At 39.3% G+C, this 20,701-nt stretch overlaps 1 protein-coding gene across 2 annotated transcripts in view; it reads right to left on the bottom strand.

Annotated features, from left to right (window-relative positions):
* ACER3 (alkaline ceramidase 3) overlaps positions 1-20,701 on the bottom strand; it is a 144,648-nt gene that overhangs the window by 56,409 nt on the left and 67,538 nt on the right. For both annotated transcript variants that reach the window (XM_004016342.6, XM_060399500.1), the window contains exons 3-4: positions 20,176-20,228; positions 2,076-2,128 (exon numbers count right to left, since the gene is read on the bottom strand). In XM_004016342.6, the coding sequence (XP_004016391.2) occupies positions 2,076-2,128; positions 20,176-20,228 (106 nt within the window). The remainder of the gene's footprint in view (positions 1-2,075; positions 2,129-20,175; positions 20,229-20,701) is intronic.

Genomic DNA, 20,701 nt, shown 5'->3' with positions numbered 1-20,701 from the left:
ACTCTCACATACATACATGACCACTGGAAAACCATAGCCTTGACTAGACGGACCTTTGTTGGCAAAGTAATGTCTCTGCTTTTAAATATGCTATCTAGGTTGGTCATAACTTTCCTTCCAAGGAGTAAGCATCTTTTAATTTCATGGCTGCAATCACCATCTGCAGTGATTTTCGAGCCCCCCAAAATAAAGCCAGCCACTGTTTCCCCATCTATTTCCCATGAAGTGATGGGACCAGAGGCCATGATCTTCGTTTTCTGAATGTTGAGCTTTAAGCCAACTTTTTCACTCTCCGCTTTCACTTTCATCACTTCTGTGTTCCTCTTCACTTTCTGCCATAAGGGTGGTGTCATCTGCATATCTAAGGTTATTGATATTTAAACCACAGTGCAAAAACCAGTTTCTCAACCTAAGCCTGACTTTGTAAATAAAATGTACTGGAACACTGTCACACCCATTGGTTTATAGCTTATCTGCGGCTGCTTTTATGCTATAATAGCAGAGGAGAAGGCAATGGCACCCCTCTCCAGTACTCTTGCCTGTAAAATCCCATGGACAGAGGAGCCTAGTGGGCTGCAGTCCATGGGGTCACGAAGAGTCGGACACAACTGAGCAACTTCACTTTCACTTTTCACTTTCATGCACTGGAGAAAGAAATGGCAACCTGCTCCAGTGTTCTTGCCTGGAGAATCCCAGGGACGGGGGAGCCTGGTGGGCTGCCATCTATGGGGTCACACAGAGTCGGACACGACTGAAGCGACTTAGCAGCAGCAGCAGGAGCAACAGAGGCTGAAGACTTGCAACAGAGACCACAGGCCCAGAGAGCCTAAAATAATTACTTCTGGTTATTTACAGAAACAGTTTCTGATGAGTTCTTTCTAATAATATATTTTTTCAAATTATTTTTAATTTTTTAAAAAGTTATTTATTAAAAAAAAAAGTTATTTATTTTTTCAGTTCATTTCACTCAGTCATGTCCGACTCTTTGTGACCTCATTGACTGCAACACGCCAGGCTTCCCTGTCCATCACCAACTCCTGCAGCTGGCTCAAACTCACGTCCATCAAGTCAGTGATGCCATCCAGCCATCTCATCCTCTGTTGTTCCCTTCTTCCCCTGCCTTCAATCTTTCCCAGCATCAGGGTCTTTTCCAATGAGTCAGTTCTTGGCATCAGGTGGCCAAAGTATTGGCACTTCAGCTTTAGCATCAGTCCTTCCAGTGAATATTCAGGGCTGATTCCCTTTAGGATTGACTGGTTGGATCTCCTTGCAATCCAAGTGATTCTCAAGAGTCTTTTCCAACACCACAGTTCAAAAGCATCAGTTCTTCGTGCTCAGCTTTCTTTACAGTCCAACTCTCACATCCATACATGACTACTGGAAAAACCATAGCTTTGACTAGACAGACCTTTGTCAGTAAAGTGATGTCTGTGCTTTTTAATACGCTATCTAGGTTGGTCATAGTTGCTTTACAGAATTTTGCTGTTTTCTGTCAAACATCAACATGAATTAACCAGAGTATACATACGAAAACTCTTTTTATTTTTACGTATCTTTAGAAGAAGATATTCTTGAGCTAGCAATGATGATCTGGTTGAAAAGAATCAGATAACCATCACATAAGAAGTTCAGACAAGTTTGAAGTATTAATACTAGGGAACAGAAGGTATACTTTAAAAGTTAAGTTTATTAAACTTGTAGGTTATTAACTGTATGACCTTAAGCAAGTCATCTCAGCATAAGCTCTGCTTATATTCTTAGATAAAATGGGGACAATATCCATTTATCTTGTACAACTGTGAAAATTTAGAGATGACTTGCTGCCCTGCATAATTCAAGGTACAAAGTAGAAAAATGTTATGGATTTTGGATAATATATTTGAGATCACACAAATTCGTAAACATTGTTAGTATAACTTCCAAAAGATTATACTCTGTATTAAAATCACAAAAGTTACAATCTTCTACACTGTTTTAATCTCCCAGTACTATAACTGCATTAGTTATGTTAATTCCCTATGAAACATGAATTTTAAAATATATCAAGTAAATGAATTTTAAACGTAAATACTTACATGCAGTATACAAATATACAACAGCTGTAGATCATTGGGAGTTCATCCAATAGCTAAAAGAAACAGACAGGTAATAGGACTTGAATACTGTAGAGCTGCAATGATTATTCAAATCCAAAAAAACACATCAGAATGACTAAGAGTGTCACCTCTTATTATCTAATACATTTTACTAATTCTCATATATATATATATCATCATCTAATTTATTCTCAGTGTGTATATTTAGATTATTGTTTTTGAACAATGAACTTTTCTAGCCATCTATCTTAATGTACATATTTAAGTAGGATGCCTGACTCACTGCTCAGCTTGGATCATTCAGCATCATAAACTATGATAACATGCCTCCATCAAGGAATGATGTCCACTGTATATAGGCGATAGGTCCTATTAGTATTCTTTTGCATTTTTTTCTTCATCCTATAGCACCTAAGATAAATAAAATGGTTGGATGGTATCACTGACTCAATGGATATGAGTTTGAGCAAGCTCCAGGAGATGGTGAAGGACAGGGAAGCCTGGCATACTACAGTCCACAGTGTTGCAAAGAGTCAGACAAGACTGAGCAACTGAACAACCACTCATATATATAAGAAGAGATAGTAATGGCTGGGGAAGTCAGTTAATGTAAGTGACGTCAAAGTATGTCTCTGAAAAATAATATTATTATTAGCAATAATAACAACTATAGCTACTATATATTAAACGACAAGCTGGATGGACAGTGTCCAGCTAAGTGTTATGATAGTTATTTCTTTTTTTGGGAGGGGGTGTATTTCTAATCCTTAAACCAATCCTATAGAGTTTATTCACTAGATATGCATTTAATGAATTCTTTAATAATATTATATGCTAGGCAACATGTTAGGAGCTGAGGATATGAAGAAAACAAGACATAATCACATAATTGCCCTCAGGGAATTCACAGTCTATTGAGGTAGAGGAAATGAAAAATAAGTGATTAAATACACAGCAAGTATTCCCAAAAAAGAAGCAAAAGAAGCCAGAAAAGGTAGTGGCAGGAAATGAAGTGAGATGGCAAAGAAAGGCATTCTAGGGAGAAGGAAGAGAATTTATGCAAAGCGACATATTCTAGTAAATTATTGGAATAATGAAAATGACAGCATTTGTGCAAGGTATTATGATTATGTGTTTCACATTCATTATCTCATTTAATTTGCACAATCCTAAGGTAGGAACTATTATCTACATTCCAAGATAAAAACACTGAAGCTTAGATGATTTAAGTAACATTTCGAAGATCACAATACTAATAAGTAACAGAGCCAGATTGTGAAGGGGCTCTTTTATATTATGTTGCCTCTAAAACCTTTCACTTGAGTCACCTTTAAATGTTCAAAACCACTGGTATAACACAACGACAAGCTGCAGGTAAATCAACCACCAGTTTTATGAAGATTCCTTTATTTAAAGTTTTGTACCAGGATCTACTGACTTTACATTAAACATCTAAATGGGTCTTTTGTATTTCCATTTAAAATGTTAAACTTTTCATTCCAAGTCTGTGAAAAATGTATTATTAGGGATTGCACTGAATATATAGGTCACCTTGGGCAGTATGGTCATTTTAACAATACTGTTTCTTCCAGTCTAAGAACATGACATATTTTTCTACATGCTTGAGTCATCTTCAGTTTCTTTCATCATGGTTTTATAGTTTTCGAGTACAGGTCTTTTGCCTCTGTGAAGTCAAGTGAAAGTCACTCGGTTGTGTCCGACTCTTTGCGACCCCACGGACTATATGGTCCGTGGAGTCCTCCAGGCCAGAACACTGGAGTGGGTAACCATTCCCTTCTCTAGGGGATCTCCCCAACCCAGGGATCGAACCCAGGTCTCCAGCATTGCAGGCGGATTCTTTACCAGCTGAGTCACCAGGGAAGCTTTGCCTCCATAGGTAGGTTTATTCCTAGGTATTTTATTCTTTTTGTTGTGATAGTAAATGGGATTATCTCAATTTCTCTTTCTGGTATTTCTTTGTTAGTGCACAGAAATGCAGCAGATTTATATATATTAATTCTGTATCCTGCAACTTTATCAGACTCACTGATGAGCTCTGAGAGTTTCCTGATGTTGCTTTAGGATTTTCTATGTAAGTATCCTATTATCTGCAAACAGTCAACATGTGATTTTTAAGGGGACACAATTCAGTTCACAGCACTGTAGTAGTATGTTTTGTAATATAAATTTTATTATTATTCAGGTATGGTGAAGCCAATAGATCAGGAGATGACTGCCACTGAAAAGGAATTTCCTGGTGGTCCACTGGTTACAACTCTGCACTACCAGTGCTGGGGCCGGAGTTAGCTCCCTGGTTGGGGAGCTAAGATTCTGCAAGCTCTGTGGCAAGGTCAAAAACAAGCAAACAAACAAAATAGGAGGTGAAAATTAAGGGGGAACTTTCCCCCTTCAAAAAGAAAACGAAGGAAAAGATAGTTTGCTATTCACAGTTCCCAAGAAAGAACTTGCCATGCAGAACAGCACAGGAAAGCACCAGGGTCAGTCAGGAGGCAGAAAGAGCAAGAGGAAGGTATGGGCAAGAGCCTTTATAGCTGTTTTCCTAAGAAATGCAAGGCAAGGGAAGGTAAGCAGGTTTAGAATTGACTAATTTGAATAACTTCAAGGGGCTCTAGGATATAGGCGTTATCTCTAATTATCTGGTTGTTGCTACTACTGTTCAAGTGCCTAGTCCAACTCTTTCCAACACCAAGGACTGCAGCATACCAGGCCTCCCTGTACCTCACCATCTACCAGAGTTTGCCCAAGTTCATGTTCATTACATCAGTGATATCATCCAGCCATCTCATCCTCTGACACCCTCTTCTCCTTCTGCCCTCAATCTTTCCCAGCATCAGGGACTTTTCCAATGAGTCGGCTGTGTGCCCAGATAACCAAAATACTGGAGCTTCAGCTTTGGCATCAGTCCTTCCAGTGAATATTCAGGGTTGATCTCCCTTAAGATTGACTGGTTTGATCTCCCTGCTGTCCAAGGGACTTTCAGGAGTCTTCTCCCGCACCAGTTGGAAGGCATCAATTCTTTGGTGTTCTGCCTTCCTTACAGTCCAGCTCTCACAACCGTATGCAACCACTGTAAAGACTACATGGACCTTTCTCAGCAGAGTAATGTCTCTGCTTTTCAACACAATGTCTAGGTTTGTCATCACTTTCCTGCCAAGAAGCAACTGTCTTCTGATTTCATGGCTGGGACTACCAGGTACCTGGCACTAAAATGATTAGGGCAGAGAAATACAGCCTCCTGGAGTGTAAGAGGTAGTTTGGAGAATGGGTTCTGAATTGGTTAGTTTACATATAAAAGGCACAGTTCAGGCTGAGTAGTGTTGCTATATCTAAGAACTGGCTATCCCTCATATATTTATGTGCCAGAGCATCAAGAATACAGAAGATAATAGAGTTGTTACAAACTGAATGTTTGTGTCAAACACAAATTCATATGCTGAAGGTCTAACCTCCAATCTGATGGTATTTGGAGATGAGTCTTTGGGAGGTAATCAGGTTGAGATGATGTCATGAGGGCAGGGCCCTCATGATGGAATTAATGCCATTCTAAGAAAAGACACTAGAAAACTAGCAAGAAGGTGGCTGACTCCAAGCCAGGAAGAAAGCTGTCTCACCAGATCTGATAATGGTGATACCCTGATAAAAATCAATTATTTAAACCATCTAGTCTATGGTATTTTGTAATGGCAGCCTGAGATGACTCAGTCCAGTTCAGTCGCTCAGTTGTGTCCGACTCTCTGCAACCCCATGAATTGCAGCACGCCAGGCCTCCCTGTCCATCACCAACTCCCAGAGTTCACTCAAACTCATGTCCATCGAGTCGGTGACACCATCCAGCCATCTCATCCTCTGTCATCCCCTTCTCCTCCTGCCCCCAATCCCTCCCAGCATCAAAGTCTTTTCCAATGAGTCAACTCTTCGCGTCAGGTAGGCAAAGTATTGGAGTTTCAGCTTTAGCATCAGTCCTTCCAATGAACACCCGGGACTGATCTCCTTCAGAATGGACTGGTTGGATCTCCTTGCAGTCCAAGGGACTCTCAAGAGTCTTCTCCAACACCACAGTTCAAAAGCATCAATTCTTCAGCGCTCAGCCTTCTTCACAGTCCAACTCTCACATCCATACATGACCACTGGAAAAACCCTAGCCTTGACTAGACGGACCTTTGTTGGCAAAGTAATGTCTCTGCTTTTGAATATTATATCTATGTTGGTCATAACTTTCCTTCCAAAGAGTAAGTGTCTTTTAATTTCATGGCTGCAATCACCATCTGCAGTGATTCTGGAGCCCCCAAAAATAAAGTCAGCCAGTGTTTCCACTGTTTCCCCATCTATTTCCCATGAAGTGATGGGACCAGAGGCCATGATCTTCGTTTTCTGAATGTTGAGCTTTAAGCCAACTTTTTCGCTCTCCTCTTCCACTTTCATCAAGAGGCTTTTTAGTTCCTCTTCACTTTCTGCCATAAGGGTGGTGTCATGTGCATATCTGAGATTATTGATATTTCTCCCGGCAATCTTGATTCCAGCTTGTGCTTCTTCCAGCCCAGCGTTTCTCGTGATGTACTCTGTATAGAAGTTAAATAAGCAGGGTGACAATATACAGCCTGAGATGCCTAGTACAGTAGTAAATATGCGGTGTCCGGTCAGATATATGTGGAGAATGCTCTGAAGGGAAAAAGATAAGAGTATTTCTATTTCAGTGACAAAAGGCTGATGGGGGAGGCAGGGACATCAGTTAGGAACCAGTTATAGGAATCTGGGTTGAAGATAATGTATTAAGGCAGAGGCAGATGGAGAGCGCCAGAGGTAGATGCACTCAAGAGTTATACAGAAGTTCAATCAAGAGGTTTTAGAGTTTCTAGAAGTGAGAAAAGCAGGAGAAATTAGAAATGAATCACAGGTTTTGGTTTGGGTTTTGGATGTAAGGTGGTTTCATTCACTGAGATAGGGAGCAAAGGAGAAATAAGGGTAGTATTTATTTATAACCAGAACATCTGCTGTTGACATTATAAAGTCTGATATTGCTTATATTACTACCTAACATTTAAGCTATTTTTATTTTTGTATTATAAACAAAGTTATAAGTGAACAAACATTTTTCTTTGGTTTTAGTTTCTAGGATAAATATAATTATTTTTACTTAGTTGAAATACATGAATATTCTTTTACTAGCATTTTTCCACTAACATCAAACATATTTCATGCTCATTACAGAATACACAGAAATAGCAGAAGAACACAAAGAAAAAAGATTTCTTCAATTTTTACCCTCCCAGGATTATCAGTAACTGTATATATCAGTTAGTGAACGCATAAAAGAATGAACTGAATGAGTTAATAGATGAAAAGAAAATCTGGGCGAAGTCTCCTAAAAACTTAAAGCTCCTATAATCATCAATGCAAGATAAAGTCCTAAAATAAAACAAAACAAATGTGCATCCTAACTTGTCCCTGACTTCCAGTCAGATAACTTTCCCTCTCTTGGGCTATTCTTCCATTTCTAAAGTTTACAAATTTGGACTAAATTTTAAAAATCTCTTTTAATATTAAGGTTCTATGATTCTAAATTGTCCTTTGGTTGGTACTTTTCACCCCTTATGTGAAGGCCATCTGCCCACACCAATTATCTCTATAATGCCGTGTCCTTAACCCTACTCCCAAATGTACTGCTCCTGACTGGCTGCCACAAAAACGTGACACAATGATCACAAGGAAGGAGTCAGGAAAAGCCTCCATAAGGGCACACACAACTCAATACTACTTACAGGAATGAATCACTAACCATGGATCAGTAATGGTGGTTCAAACATTCTGACTGACTGAAGAAAAAGGAAGGAAATTAACATTTATTAGACACTTAATTAACAGATCCTATGATGGTCCTTTCATATATCAATCAACTGATCCTCATAATACTCCTACAGGTATTATTAGACTCATTAGATAAATGAAAAAATTAAGGCTCAGCAAGATTAAGTGGCATGACTATGCTTAAATAGCCAATAAAATGGTTGAATCAGAACTGGAACCCATGTAGCAGCCACCTAGGAACAATAAATCTAAAGAAAATATCACTGTAGCTCTGCTGCTGCTGCTGCTAAGTCGCTTCAGTCGTGTCCAACCCTGTGCGACCCCACAGACGGCAGCCCATCATGCTCCGCCGTCCCTGGGATTCTCCAGGCAAGAACACTGGAGTGGGTTGCCATTTCCTTCTCCAATGCATGAAAGTGAAAAGTGAAAGGGAAGTCGCTCAGTCGTGTCTGACTCTTAGCAACCCCATGGACTGCAGCCTAGCAGGCTCCTCCGTCCATGGGATTTTCCAGGCAAGAGTACTGGAGTGGGGTGCCATTGCCTTCTCTGCACTCTAGCTCTAAATCATTCTTAATACAGAACTGTCAATAATTGCTTGTGCTCAGTGTGGGCAGGAATAAAAACAGGCCTCCACTTTCTCTATAGCTACAACAAACTAAGTTCAGGCTGGTGAAATGGTTTGCTGACCACCAGAGGCAGATATGTGGCAACTCTGCCATTTTTCACTTTGCTTCAGCGATTGCGCCTAACCAATAACAGCCTATCACTGTGGAGCCAAATTTATCCTGGAAGGAGACAAGACAGGGAGAACTTGCAGTGAATATTTATGATCATTTTATGTTTACATTAAGAAAATGGAGAAGCTATTAAAACAAATCCTTCAATATTGATGACTCCTCCTTCCTCCTCAATCATTGGTAAAATGGGTCATATTTCATTTCTGTCCAGTTACACAAGCACATAAAATCACAACAGTGTAGAAAAAGGGAAAATGAAATAAGGCATATGTAAAATGTGTCCATGAAGTTGATAAAACAGTACAATAATAATGACAAAAACATAGTGCCAAAGATCTCAGGAGCAAAGGCCATTTTGTCCATCCAAATGTGATGTTATCTTGGTGACAATCTTGCTAACAACTAAGTTTATCAGCAAATCAAAGTGTGTCCCACCTCTGCTCAAAATGCAGGTTAAAATAATGGCTCAAACAGGATAGATAAAGTCCCTGAGGCTTTAACGGGCCTGTGGTTAGTTCCCTAAACCACATCTCCTCCCACTTCGTTCAATGCCTGCTCTGAGCAGGTACTCAATAATGTAACAAATGCTAGCTGTTATTACTGGTAGCGCTGTCACCGTCGTCACCACATCCATCCTCCCGCTGTACGGCTACAACCGTAAGGCATCAGTACTGCTGTCAGCGCCCTGAGAGGCCAAACCTACTCACAATTGTGGGTTCCAGTTGGCCCGGTAAATTCCTATTCATCTTTGACAATTTAACTCAAACAAATGTGAATTTGTGTGAAATCCCTTTTCTGACCTCCCTACCCTAACAATCACTTTCTATAGCACTCTGTATATACCTCCATCATTGCATTCACTAGCATATTATCTTCAATCCTAGAACACAGATTTCTTGAAAGAAGGATTATATATAATCTTTACCTGTGCATACCTATTAGCTAGGTATCAAAAAAAATTTTTTTTAACTAATGAAAATATCTGTCCAGCCTATGCTTGAGAACCTCTAAAGACAGAGGACTCAAGATCTTCTAAGGTAGCCCTTACTATCTACTGGCTAAGAAAATTCTTTCTTATGTTGAGCAAGATGGCTCAATCTTTAACCCCACTAGAACCACGTAGAATAAACCTGGTCCTCCTGGTGTCAACCTTAAATACTGATTTGTAAAACATTTATGTTGTGGTACATGCAAGACCCAAGGGATAAGTATACCAAGGTCAACTAGACAATCCTTGGTCCTCGGTAACTCACATTCTGATACAGAAGTCAGACACATAAATATAAATAAAATAACATGGATAAGGGCAGTAATACAGATGCATAAAGCGTGTTATGAAAGAATACATGAGGGGTACAAATTTCACCCTGAGGCCATGGAAGGCTTCCTAGAGGAGCTACCACTTTGCCTGAGAGTTTAAAAGACAAACTGGAATAGTCCATGAGAGAGAGGCCAGACATAAACAAATGCAAAGAGAAAGCCTGGTGCATACAGCTGAGAGGGGGTAACTGAGCATATCTTCTCTTCTTCAGGCTAAACATCCCCAGTTCCTTCCTCAGGCATCATGACTAAATTTTCAGTTTTTTCACCATTCTGAGGTCTCTCATTTGAATACATAGCCAGGTCGCAGCTGGGGAGCCTCTACATCACCACCCCAGCTCAGACACCTAGTCCTGTCTATATCCTGTCTAAGCACACTGGCCCAGTTTCCTCATGTGTGGAAGACACACACACTAACTTCCAGGGTAAACATTTTAGGAACAGTAGACAGCAGGAATGATCCTTGAAATTTTAAAATTTATCTAAGTCTTAGAAAACATGTGTTAAGGGAATGTCAGAGAATACTGCATGCAAAGATTTAGACTCTAAGTTTTTAAATTGTTCTGATCATATGTCACTGTATTAAAAAACCACCTCAAAACTCAGCAGCTTAAAATAGCAGTATTTACTTTGCTCATTCATACACATTGAAAGCAGAGTTGAGAGAGGACAGTCCATCTCTACTTCACTCAGTGTGAGCTGGGATAGCTGAAAGGCCGGGAGCTGGAATCACCCAAAGACTTGCTCACTCAATTTTCTGGCAGTTGATGTGGGCTAAAGTCTGGGGATTACACGTGAGGGTACAACAAAGACATCTATGTTTGGCCCTTGCAAGTGGCTTCTTTACAATATGATGCTGGGTTCTAAGAGTAAGCATCCCAGGAAGACTAGGGAGAAGCTGTATTGCTTTCTGTGATTCAAATTTGGATGTCACAGAGCTTTGAATCTGCTATAGTCACAGTCTTGCCTAGTATTCAAGGGCAACAAAGATTTCATCTCTTGAGGAGAGTATCAATGTTACCTTTCAAGAAAAGCAGTTGGGATGGGATATGTGGGTGTGAACATCCTTGGAAAATATGATAATCTTAGCATGTAAATAAAACTCAATGCTGAGTTAAATATCCCTAATATTAGGAGGCAGTCTGCTTTAGGATGAAAGGTATTCTGACTGGTTTGTTAGTATTATTATTCCACCAAAGCACCTCTGGCGTCTTTAAAGTCTCTTCTTTAAAACAAACATAAACATGAATTTTTCTTATCACAAAAGTACTTCATATTTACTGCAGGAAATTTGCTAAATGCAGAAAGAAATATAGCTGCATGTAAACCCATAGACCAGGAGTTTCTATAATTTAATATTTCAATATAACTCTTTTATCATTCGCTTGTGTGATTAACTAAATAGGATGGTGATTTCTTAAACTAAGGTAGAAGCAGTAAAACAGGGAGAGTAGATAGATCTAGATATATGTTAAAAATAAAATCAGAAGGACAAATTAAATATGAGGGATGAGGAAAAGAAAGAAATCAGGGACGACTCCAGGTTTTTGGATGTTTCCATTCCCATTTCCATTCAGCAGATGGGTGGGTGAGGGCATCACAGGGAACACCAGGGAGGAACAGATACGGGAAAAGAAATAAAGAATTATGTATTGCTCGTGTTAAAGGTTGAAATGTCTATGATATGTCAAACATGCTTGGATACACAAATCTATAGCTAAGAGGTAAGATCAAAACTGAAGAGAGATGTTTTGAATCATCAGTGTATAGGTCACATTCAAAGTTATGAGATTATATAAGATCACCTAGGAGGGAATACAGAGAAGATTGCTGCTGTTCAGTTGCTGAGTGATGTCCAACTCTTTGCGACCCCATAGACTGTAGCATGCCAGACTCCTCTGTCCATGGGATTTACCAGGCAAGAATGCTGGACTGGGTTGCTATTTCCTTCTCCTGGGCATTTTTCCAAACCAGGGATCGAACCCACGTCTCCTGCATTGCAGGCAGATTCTTTAATTCTGAAACACCAGGGAAGCCCACAAAGAAGGTTCAGTTCAGTTCAGTTGCTCAGTCGTGTCCGACTCCTTGTGACCCCATGAATCGCAGCACACCAACTTCCCTGTCCATCACCAACTCCTGGAGTTCACTCAGACTCACGTCCATCGAGTCAGTGATGCCATCCAGCCATCTCATCCTCTGTCGTCCCCTTCTCCTCCTGCCCCCAATCCCTCCCAGCATCAGAGTCTTTTCCAATGAGTCAACTCTTTGCATGAGGTGGCCAAAGTACTAGAGTTTCAGCTTCAGCATCATTTCCTCCAAAGAAACCCCAGGGCTGATCTCCTTCAGAATGGATTGGTTAGACCTCCTTGCAGTCCAAGGGACTCTCAAGAGTCTTCAACACCACAGTTCAAAAGCATCAATTCTTCAGCGCTCAGTCTTTTTCACAGTCCAACTCTCACACCCATACATGACCACAGGAAAAACCCTAGCCTTGACTAGATGGACCTTAGTCGGCAAAGTGGCTCTGGGCAAAAGAGTGGCCAGTAGAGTAAGGAAGAAACCTGGGTGAATTTCATTTTCCATTAGACAAGGAAAACCAGGAAGTCAAGATAACTGTTTCACGAAGAAAAAGTAAACACTGCATAGAATGCTCAGTTCAGTTCAGTTCAGCCGCTCAGTCGTATCTGACTCGCACTGCAACACCGTGGACTGCAGCATGCTAGGCTTCCCTGTCCGTCACCAACTCCCAGAGCTTGCTCAAATTCATGTCCATTGAGTCAGTGATGCCATCCAACCATCTCATCCTCTGTCGCCCCTTCTCCTCCTATCTTCAATTTTCCCCAGCATCAGGGTCTTTTCCAATGAGCCAGTTCTTCCCATGAGGTGGCCAAAGTATTAGAGCTTCAGCATCAGTCCTTCCAACGATTTCCTTTAGGACTGACTGGTTTGATCTCCTTGCTGTCCAAGGGATGCTCAAGAGTCTTCTCCACACAGTTCAAAATGATCAGTTCTTTAGCACTCAGCTTTCTTTACAGTCCAGCTCTCACATTCATACGTGACTACTGGAAAAACTATAGCTTTGACTAGATGGACCTCTGTAGGCAAAGTAATGTCTCTGCTTTTTCGTATGCTGTCTAGGTTTGTCATAGCTTTTCTACTAAAAGAGCAAGTGTCTTTTAATTTCATGGCTGCAGTCACCATCTGCAGTGATTTTGCAGCCCAAGGAAAGAAAGTCTGTCACTGTTTCCATTGTTTCCCCATCTATTTGCCATCAAGTGATGGGACCGGATGACATGATCTGTGTTTTTTGAATGTTAAGCTTTAAGCCAACTTTTTCACTCTACTCTTTCACTCTCATCAAGAGGCTCTTTAGTTCCTCTTCTCTTTCTGTCATAAGGGTGGTGTCATCTGTATATTTGAGGTTATTGATATTTCTCCCTGTAATCTTGATTCCAGCTTGTGTTTCATCCAGTCTGGCATTTCACATGATGTACTCTACATATAAGTTAAATAAGCAGGGTGAGAATATACAGCCTTGATGGGCTCCTTTCCCGATTTGGAACCAGTCCGTTATTCCATGTCCGGTTCTAACTGTGGCTTCTTGACCTGCATACAGATTTCTCAGGAGGCAGGTAAGGTGGTCTGGTATTCCCATCTCTTGAAGAATTTTCCACAGTTTGTTGTGATCCACACAGTCAAAGGCTTTAGGATAGTCAATGAAACAGAAGTAGATGTTTTTCAGGAACTCTCTTGCTTTTTTGATGATCCAACGGATGATGGGAATTTGATCTCTGGTTCCTCTCCCCTTTCTAAATCTAGCTTGAACATCTGAAAGTTCTCAGTTCACATGCTGCTGAAGCCTATTTTGGAGAATTTTGAACAATACTTTGTTAGCATGTGAGATGAGTGCAATTGTGTAGTAGTTTGAACATTCTTTGGCATTGCCTTTCCTTGGGATCAGAATGAAAACTGACCTTTTCCAGTCCTGTGGCCACTGCTGAGTTTTCCAAATTTGCTGGCATACTAAGTACAGTACTTTCAAAGCATAATCTTTTAGGATTTGAAATAGCTCAGCTGGAGTTCCATCACCTCCGCTGGCTTTGTTCATAGTGATGATTCCTAAGGCCCACTTGCCTTCACACTCCAGCATGTCTGGCTCTAGGTGAGTGATCACACCATTGTGGTTATCTGGGTCATGAAGATCATTTTTGTATGGTTCTTCTGTATATTCTTACCACCTCTACTTAATATCTTCTGCTTCTGTTAGGTGCATACCATTTCTGTCCTTTACTGTACCAATCTTTGCATGAAATGTTCCCTTGGTATCTCTAATTTTCTTGAAGAAAGCTCTAGGCTTTCCCATTCTATTGTTGTTTTCTTTGCACTGATCACTGAAGAAGGCTTTCCTACCTCTCCATGCTGTTCTCTGGAACTCTGCACTCAGATGGGTATATCTTTACTTTTCTCCTTTGACTTTAGCTTCTTCTCTTTTCTCAGCTATTTGTGTGGCCTCCTCAAACAACAATTTTGCTCTTTTGCATTTCTTCTTCTTGGGGATGGCTTTGATTACCATCTCCTGTATAGAATGCTACTGAGAGGTCAAATAAGGTGATAAAAATGTATATTGAATCTGGCAAGATGAAGGTCATTGTTGACCTTGGCAACAGCAATTTCTGTGAAGTGAAGGGAAGAGATGCCTAACTGGGATGGGAGGGAAACAGAGAGAGGTGAGTAGAGAGAAAAAAAGACCCTGATGCTGGGGAAATCTGAAGGCAGGAGAAGAGGATGACAGAGGATGAGATGGTTTGATGGCATCACTGACTTGATGGACATGAGTTTGCCTAAACTCTGGGAGTTGGTGATGGACAGGGAAGCCTGGCTTGCTGCAGTCCATGGGGTCGCAAAGAGTCGGACATGACTGAGCGACTGAACTGAACTGAGTAGACAGAGGAGAAAATCAAGTGGTGTTGATGTGATAAGGAACTGAACACTGACTCAGTAGCTAAAATCTTGAGTTTTACACAAGGTCAATGGAGGAGTAATTTTTAAAAACATAGGAACTATTTGAGCATGTTTGATGCAGATGGCAGTGACTGAATGTAGTGACTTTCTAAAGACTGTGGCAGAGCAAGAGACTGGGGTAGGGTATGGAACTACAGGAATGAAGTCTTTGAGTGGGAGAGGATAAATTCAGAGCCCCAGGAAGGTGACACTGGCCTTTAACAGGTTTGGTATAGTTCTTCCATAGTAATAGGAGGAAGAAGGTGATGATAGAAAGATGCGTGAATTCTTGACTGATTCTGTCTATATTCTCAATGAAATACTGAAGAAGATATCAGCAAGGAGCACAGGGTATGAGGCCAAAAGAGATATAAAAAGAAATCTGAAAAAAGAAACAGGTGTAAAATAATGGTTCTGGGAAGTGAAATTATGAGGGAAATGTAATTGCACTGCTTTGTGGCATTCAGTGCTTATTTGCAATTTCTGTTTAATAACTTAAAAGTGAGGTCACTCAACAAAGGGATGTGACTTCTATGAGAAATACTGAGCTACTCAGTTCAGGCACATAGTAGGCAGGTAACTGAGCTTGATCTGGGCTAAATATTACTCAAAAAGCAAGAGGTAAGGGCTTTAAAGGTATCTATATGGATGGGTGAGAATTATTATAATTGAGGGCCACAGATTATAAACTTTGTAAAAAGGGGAAAGAAGAGAGGCAAAATGTACTTCCTCCTAGTCTTTTCATTATTATTTATAAAACTGATATCATATTACACAAAGTTTTACATCTTTATAATATTTTCCCATGTAAACAGTCTTCAAAAATATTACTTTAATTTAGGTATATCACAGCATATTTAGCAACTGTTAAACTGTTGTTTTCTTTTTGTTTGGCCACATCTCATAGCCTGCGGGGTCTTAGTTCCCCAACCAGGGATTAACCCAGGTGTCAGCAGTAAAAGTGCTGAGCCCTATAACCACTGGGCTGCCAGGGAATTCCAAAAAATCTTCCTACTGTTAAACATTTAGATCATTTAAAATTCTTTATCACACATGATGCTGTGATAGATATCTTTGTGAAACATCTTTTCTGTATCTCAGATTACTTTCTTAGGAAGCAATCCTAGGAATGCAATTACTGGATCAAAGTATATGCCCATTGTTTTTCTGTTTAAAGTACAATAAAAGTAATTTTCTTCTCCCTGAACCATTTGAGTCAGCCAGTGACATGAGGTTCCACAACTCCAAAGTAGTTTAGTGCACATTTCCTACAAGGATATTCACTCAAGATTATATGCCTTGATTGTGAAATTTAGCACAGGAATGCAAGGTTGGTTAGATATGTGAAAATAAATCAACATACTAGACCATACTAATATAATAAAGAAGAAAAACCACACGATTATTTCAAGAGATACAGAAAAAAATCTGAAAATTCCAACACTTTTTCTTGATAAAAAGACACAAACGAGGAATAGAAGGGAACTTCGTCAGCCTAATAAAGTTAATACTATAATTAGTGGTGAAAACCTGAAAGCTTTCTTCTTAAGATCAGGAAGAAAACAAGGATGTCTGTTCTCTCCACTTCTATTCAACAGTGTCCAGGATACAAATGAATATATACACAAAACAGAAACATATTTGCAAATATAGAAAACAAACTTGTGGTTACCAAAGAGAAGAGGAAGAGGGGAAGGACAATTAGAGTGTGGAATTAATAGATACAAATTACTACATATAAAATAGATAAGCAACAAAGATACATAGCATACCACAGCCATTATCTTGTAGTAATTTATAATGGAATATAATCTGTAAAAATATGGAAGTCATTATGTTGTACATTTGAAACTAATACAATAATGTAAATTAACTATATTTCAATTAAAAATAAAACACTGTGCAAGAAGTCCTAGTCAGGGCAGTTAGGCAAGAAAAATAAGTGAAAGGCATTTAATTGCTAAAGAAGAGGTAAAACGATCTCTATTTACATATGACATGATCTTATACATACAAAAAACCCTAACGAATCCATATACATACACACATAAAACTATAAAAGGTAAAAACAAGTTCAAGAAGGCTGCAGGAATAGGAGCAATAGGCAAAAATAATTTTATTTCTATACAATAGGGATCAGAAATCAGAAAATGAAATTAAGAAAACAATTTCATTTATAGCATCAAAAAGAATATAATACCTATACAAAAGAAGTCAAGACTTGCACATAAACTATAAAACATCATTGAAAGAAATGTAAAAGACTTAAACAATTGAGAAGATATCCTGTGTTCAAATATTGGAAGCCCTAATATAGAGATGGCAATACTTTCCAAAGTATGGATTTAATGCAATCTCTTTCAAAATCCCTTTTCATACTGTTCATGGGGTTCTCAAGGCAAGAATACTGAAGTGGTTTGCCATTCCCTTCTCCAGTGGACCACGTTTTGTCAGAACTCTCCACCATGACCCGTCCATCTTGGGTGGCCCTGCATGGCATGGTGCATAGTTTCATTGAATTAGACAAGGCTGTGGTCCATGTGATCAGATTGGTTAGTTTTCTCTGATTGTGGTTTTCAGTCTGTCTATCCTCTGATGGAGAAGGATAAGAGGCTTATGGAAGCTTCCTGATGGGAGAGACTGACTGAGAGGGATATTGGGTCTTGTTCTGATGGCCCCCATGCTCAGTAAATCTTTAATCCAATTTTCTGTTGATAGGTGGGGCTGTGTTCCCTCCCTGTTATTTACCTGGAGCCAAACTATGGTGGAGGTAAAGAAGATAATAGCAACCTCCTTCAAAAGGTCCCATGCACATACTGCTACACTCAGTGCCCCCAACAAAGCAGCAGGCCATCAACGACCCATGCCTCCACCAGAGACAGTGAAGAAGAACTAAAAAGCCTCTTGATGAAAGTGAAAGAGGAGAATGAAAAAGTTGGCTTAAAATTCATCATTCAGAAAACTAAGATCATGGCATCCGGTCCTATCACTTCATGGCAAATAGATGGGGAACAGTGGAAACAGTGACAGACTTTATTTTGGGGGGCTCTAAAAGCATTGCAGATGGTGACTGCAGCCATGTAATTAAAAGACACTTGCTCCTTGGAAGAAAAGCTATGAGCAACCTAGCCAGCATATTAAAAACCAGAGACATTACTTTGCCAACAAAGGTCCATCTAGTCAAAGCTATGGTTTTTCTAGTAGTCATGTATGGATGTGAGAGTTGGACTATAAAGAAAGCTGAGTGCAGAAGAATTGATGCTTTTGAACTGTGGTGTTGGAGAAGACCTTTGAGAGTCCCCTGGACTGCAAGGAGATCCAACCAGTCCATCCTAAAGGAAATCAGTCCTGAATATTCATTGGAAGGACTGATGCTGAAGCTGAAACTCCAATACTTTGGCAACCTGATGCTAAGAACCAACTCATTGAAAAAGACCCTGACACTGGGAAAGATTGAGGACAACAGGAGAAGGGAACAACAGAGGATGAGATGGTTGGATGGCATCACCAAGTCAATGGACATGAGTTTGAGTAAACTCTGGGAGTTGGTGACAAGACAGGGAGGCTTGGTGTGCTGCAGTCCATGGGGTCGCAAAGAGTCAGACACGACTAAACGACTGAAGTGACTGACTGACTTTCAAGATCCCAACTAACGTTGCAGAAATTGATAAATGCCAGGGACTCAAAATAGATTAAACAATTTTTAAAAAGAAGAATAAATTTGGAGGATTCACAGCTCCCAATTTCAAGATTTACTACAAACCTACCTGAATCAAGGTACATAGAGGTCAGTGGAATTGAACCAAGAGTTGAATCAAGAGTCAAGAAATAAACTCATAAATTTATAATTGATTGATTTCTATAGGGGTACCATGATATTTCGGTGGGGAAAGAACCTACATATCCACAATGCCACCAACAAAATCAAGAAATTAACATAGATTAATTACTACTACATAATCCTCCGACCCCATTAAATTTTTCTAAGTGAAGTGTCCCAATAATATCATAAGTATAAGTGCATGCACACACACACGTACATGCACACACATATACATTCACAGGATCCAGTCCAGAATTACACAGTGTATTTACTTCTCATGTCTTTTTAGTCTCCTTCAATCTTGAACAGTTCCTCGGTCTTTTCACTTTATGATCATGGATACTTTTGAAGATTACAGGCCACTTGTTTTATAGAATGTCACTCATATTTTAATATAGCTGTAACTAATAATTCATAGACTGTTATATAAACAGATCCTTCCAGATTAGCGCTATCCAATACAGTAGGCACTAGGTGTACGTGGTTATTGAGCATTTGGAGTAATATAAACTGAAATACACTGCAAGTGTGAAATATATACCCAATTTTAGGCTGTGAGACATTTCATTAATAGATTTTTATATTATATGTTGAAATAATAGCAATACTTTGGATATACTGAGTTAAAATATATTATTAAAATTAATTACACCTATTTCTTTTTAATGTGGCTTTTTAAAATGTGACTACTGGAGACTACTGGAAATTATACAAGTAGTTCACATTATATTTTTTTTCAAATCTATTTTTTAATTGAAGGATAATTGCTTTACAGAATTGTTTTGTTTTCTGTCAAACCTCAACACGAACCTCAACATTATATTTCTATTGGACGGTGTTATTCTAGAAGATTCTGGGTTAGAAATGGGGAACAAAGAGGTTAAAAGATTCAGGACAACCTATATGGCCCCCTTAGAGCAAGGACAGTAAATATAAATCCTAGCATAGCTCTAAAACCCTGCTAGTTAAAGGAACCAGACCATTCAACTGGACACCATAAAAGAGACATAAGGGAAGATAGCAGCTAAGAATAAGAATACATTGTTTTGGTGAACTGATTTTATCTTACCAGGATGTCTGTATGGCATTTCACTTTCTAATCCTGCTCTAAAGCCATACATGCCTTAAGAGAGGTGGTCAAAAACTTATACTGCTCTTGTTTAGTTTCTCTCTGGGCCACTTCTTTGCTTGCCTCTTTACTTCACTTATTCAACCTGGATCCTTTGGCCTGAAGTAAAAACTCCAGGGATTACAGATCTCATCTTTTTTCTCTTGTCTCAATATCAGCCTCTAGAAATTTGCTCTTTCCTCAAATATGAAGTGTCTCTGGATTAAGAGAAATAAGCATTTAGTAAATTTTTTCATTACTGACCTGCATTTCATATTTCAGAGTCATGTGGAAGCACCAGGATCCCATTCCTACCACTGAAATTAAAACAAAAAAACAAACAAAAAAAACAATTAGCATGAAATTCTTTGTGGGGGACCAGAGTGACTTGAAAAAAACAATAAGACATTTTAAAGCACTGAGTTTTAAGAACAAATTTGTGAAATCCTGTGGCAAGATATACCAGACCCTGCCTAAGCTCTATCTATAATGATGAAATTTTGGAACAGAAAAAAAAAAACAAGCATAAATTCTCGTAAATTCCCTCCACTAAGTGATTTACTAGATTAATCAATATTCTCCATTTTTTTGCATAAATGTGTTATGGATGCTAGGGGTAAGCTTTAATGCTCAGAGCTGGTTAGCTACTGTTCAGTACTTCTTTGTATTTCTAATCCAAATAGTTGAAGTATATGCTTAATAAGAACCAATCAGTTATGTTTGTTTGTTCCCAAACTTGTTAATGCCACTGCATTTAGTTAACAGAGATATGACTGCAAAAAGACAGCTA

Source organism: Ovis aries, chromosome 15 (genome assembly GCF_016772045.2).
Source record: "Ovis aries strain OAR_USU_Benz2616 breed Rambouillet chromosome 15, ARS-UI_Ramb_v3.0, whole genome shotgun sequence".
NCBI classification, from domain to species: Eukaryota; Metazoa; Chordata; class Mammalia; order Artiodactyla; family Bovidae; genus Ovis; species Ovis aries.
The sequence above is the reverse complement of the archived record's forward strand: the minus strand, read 5'-3'. Positions and strand labels throughout refer to the sequence as shown.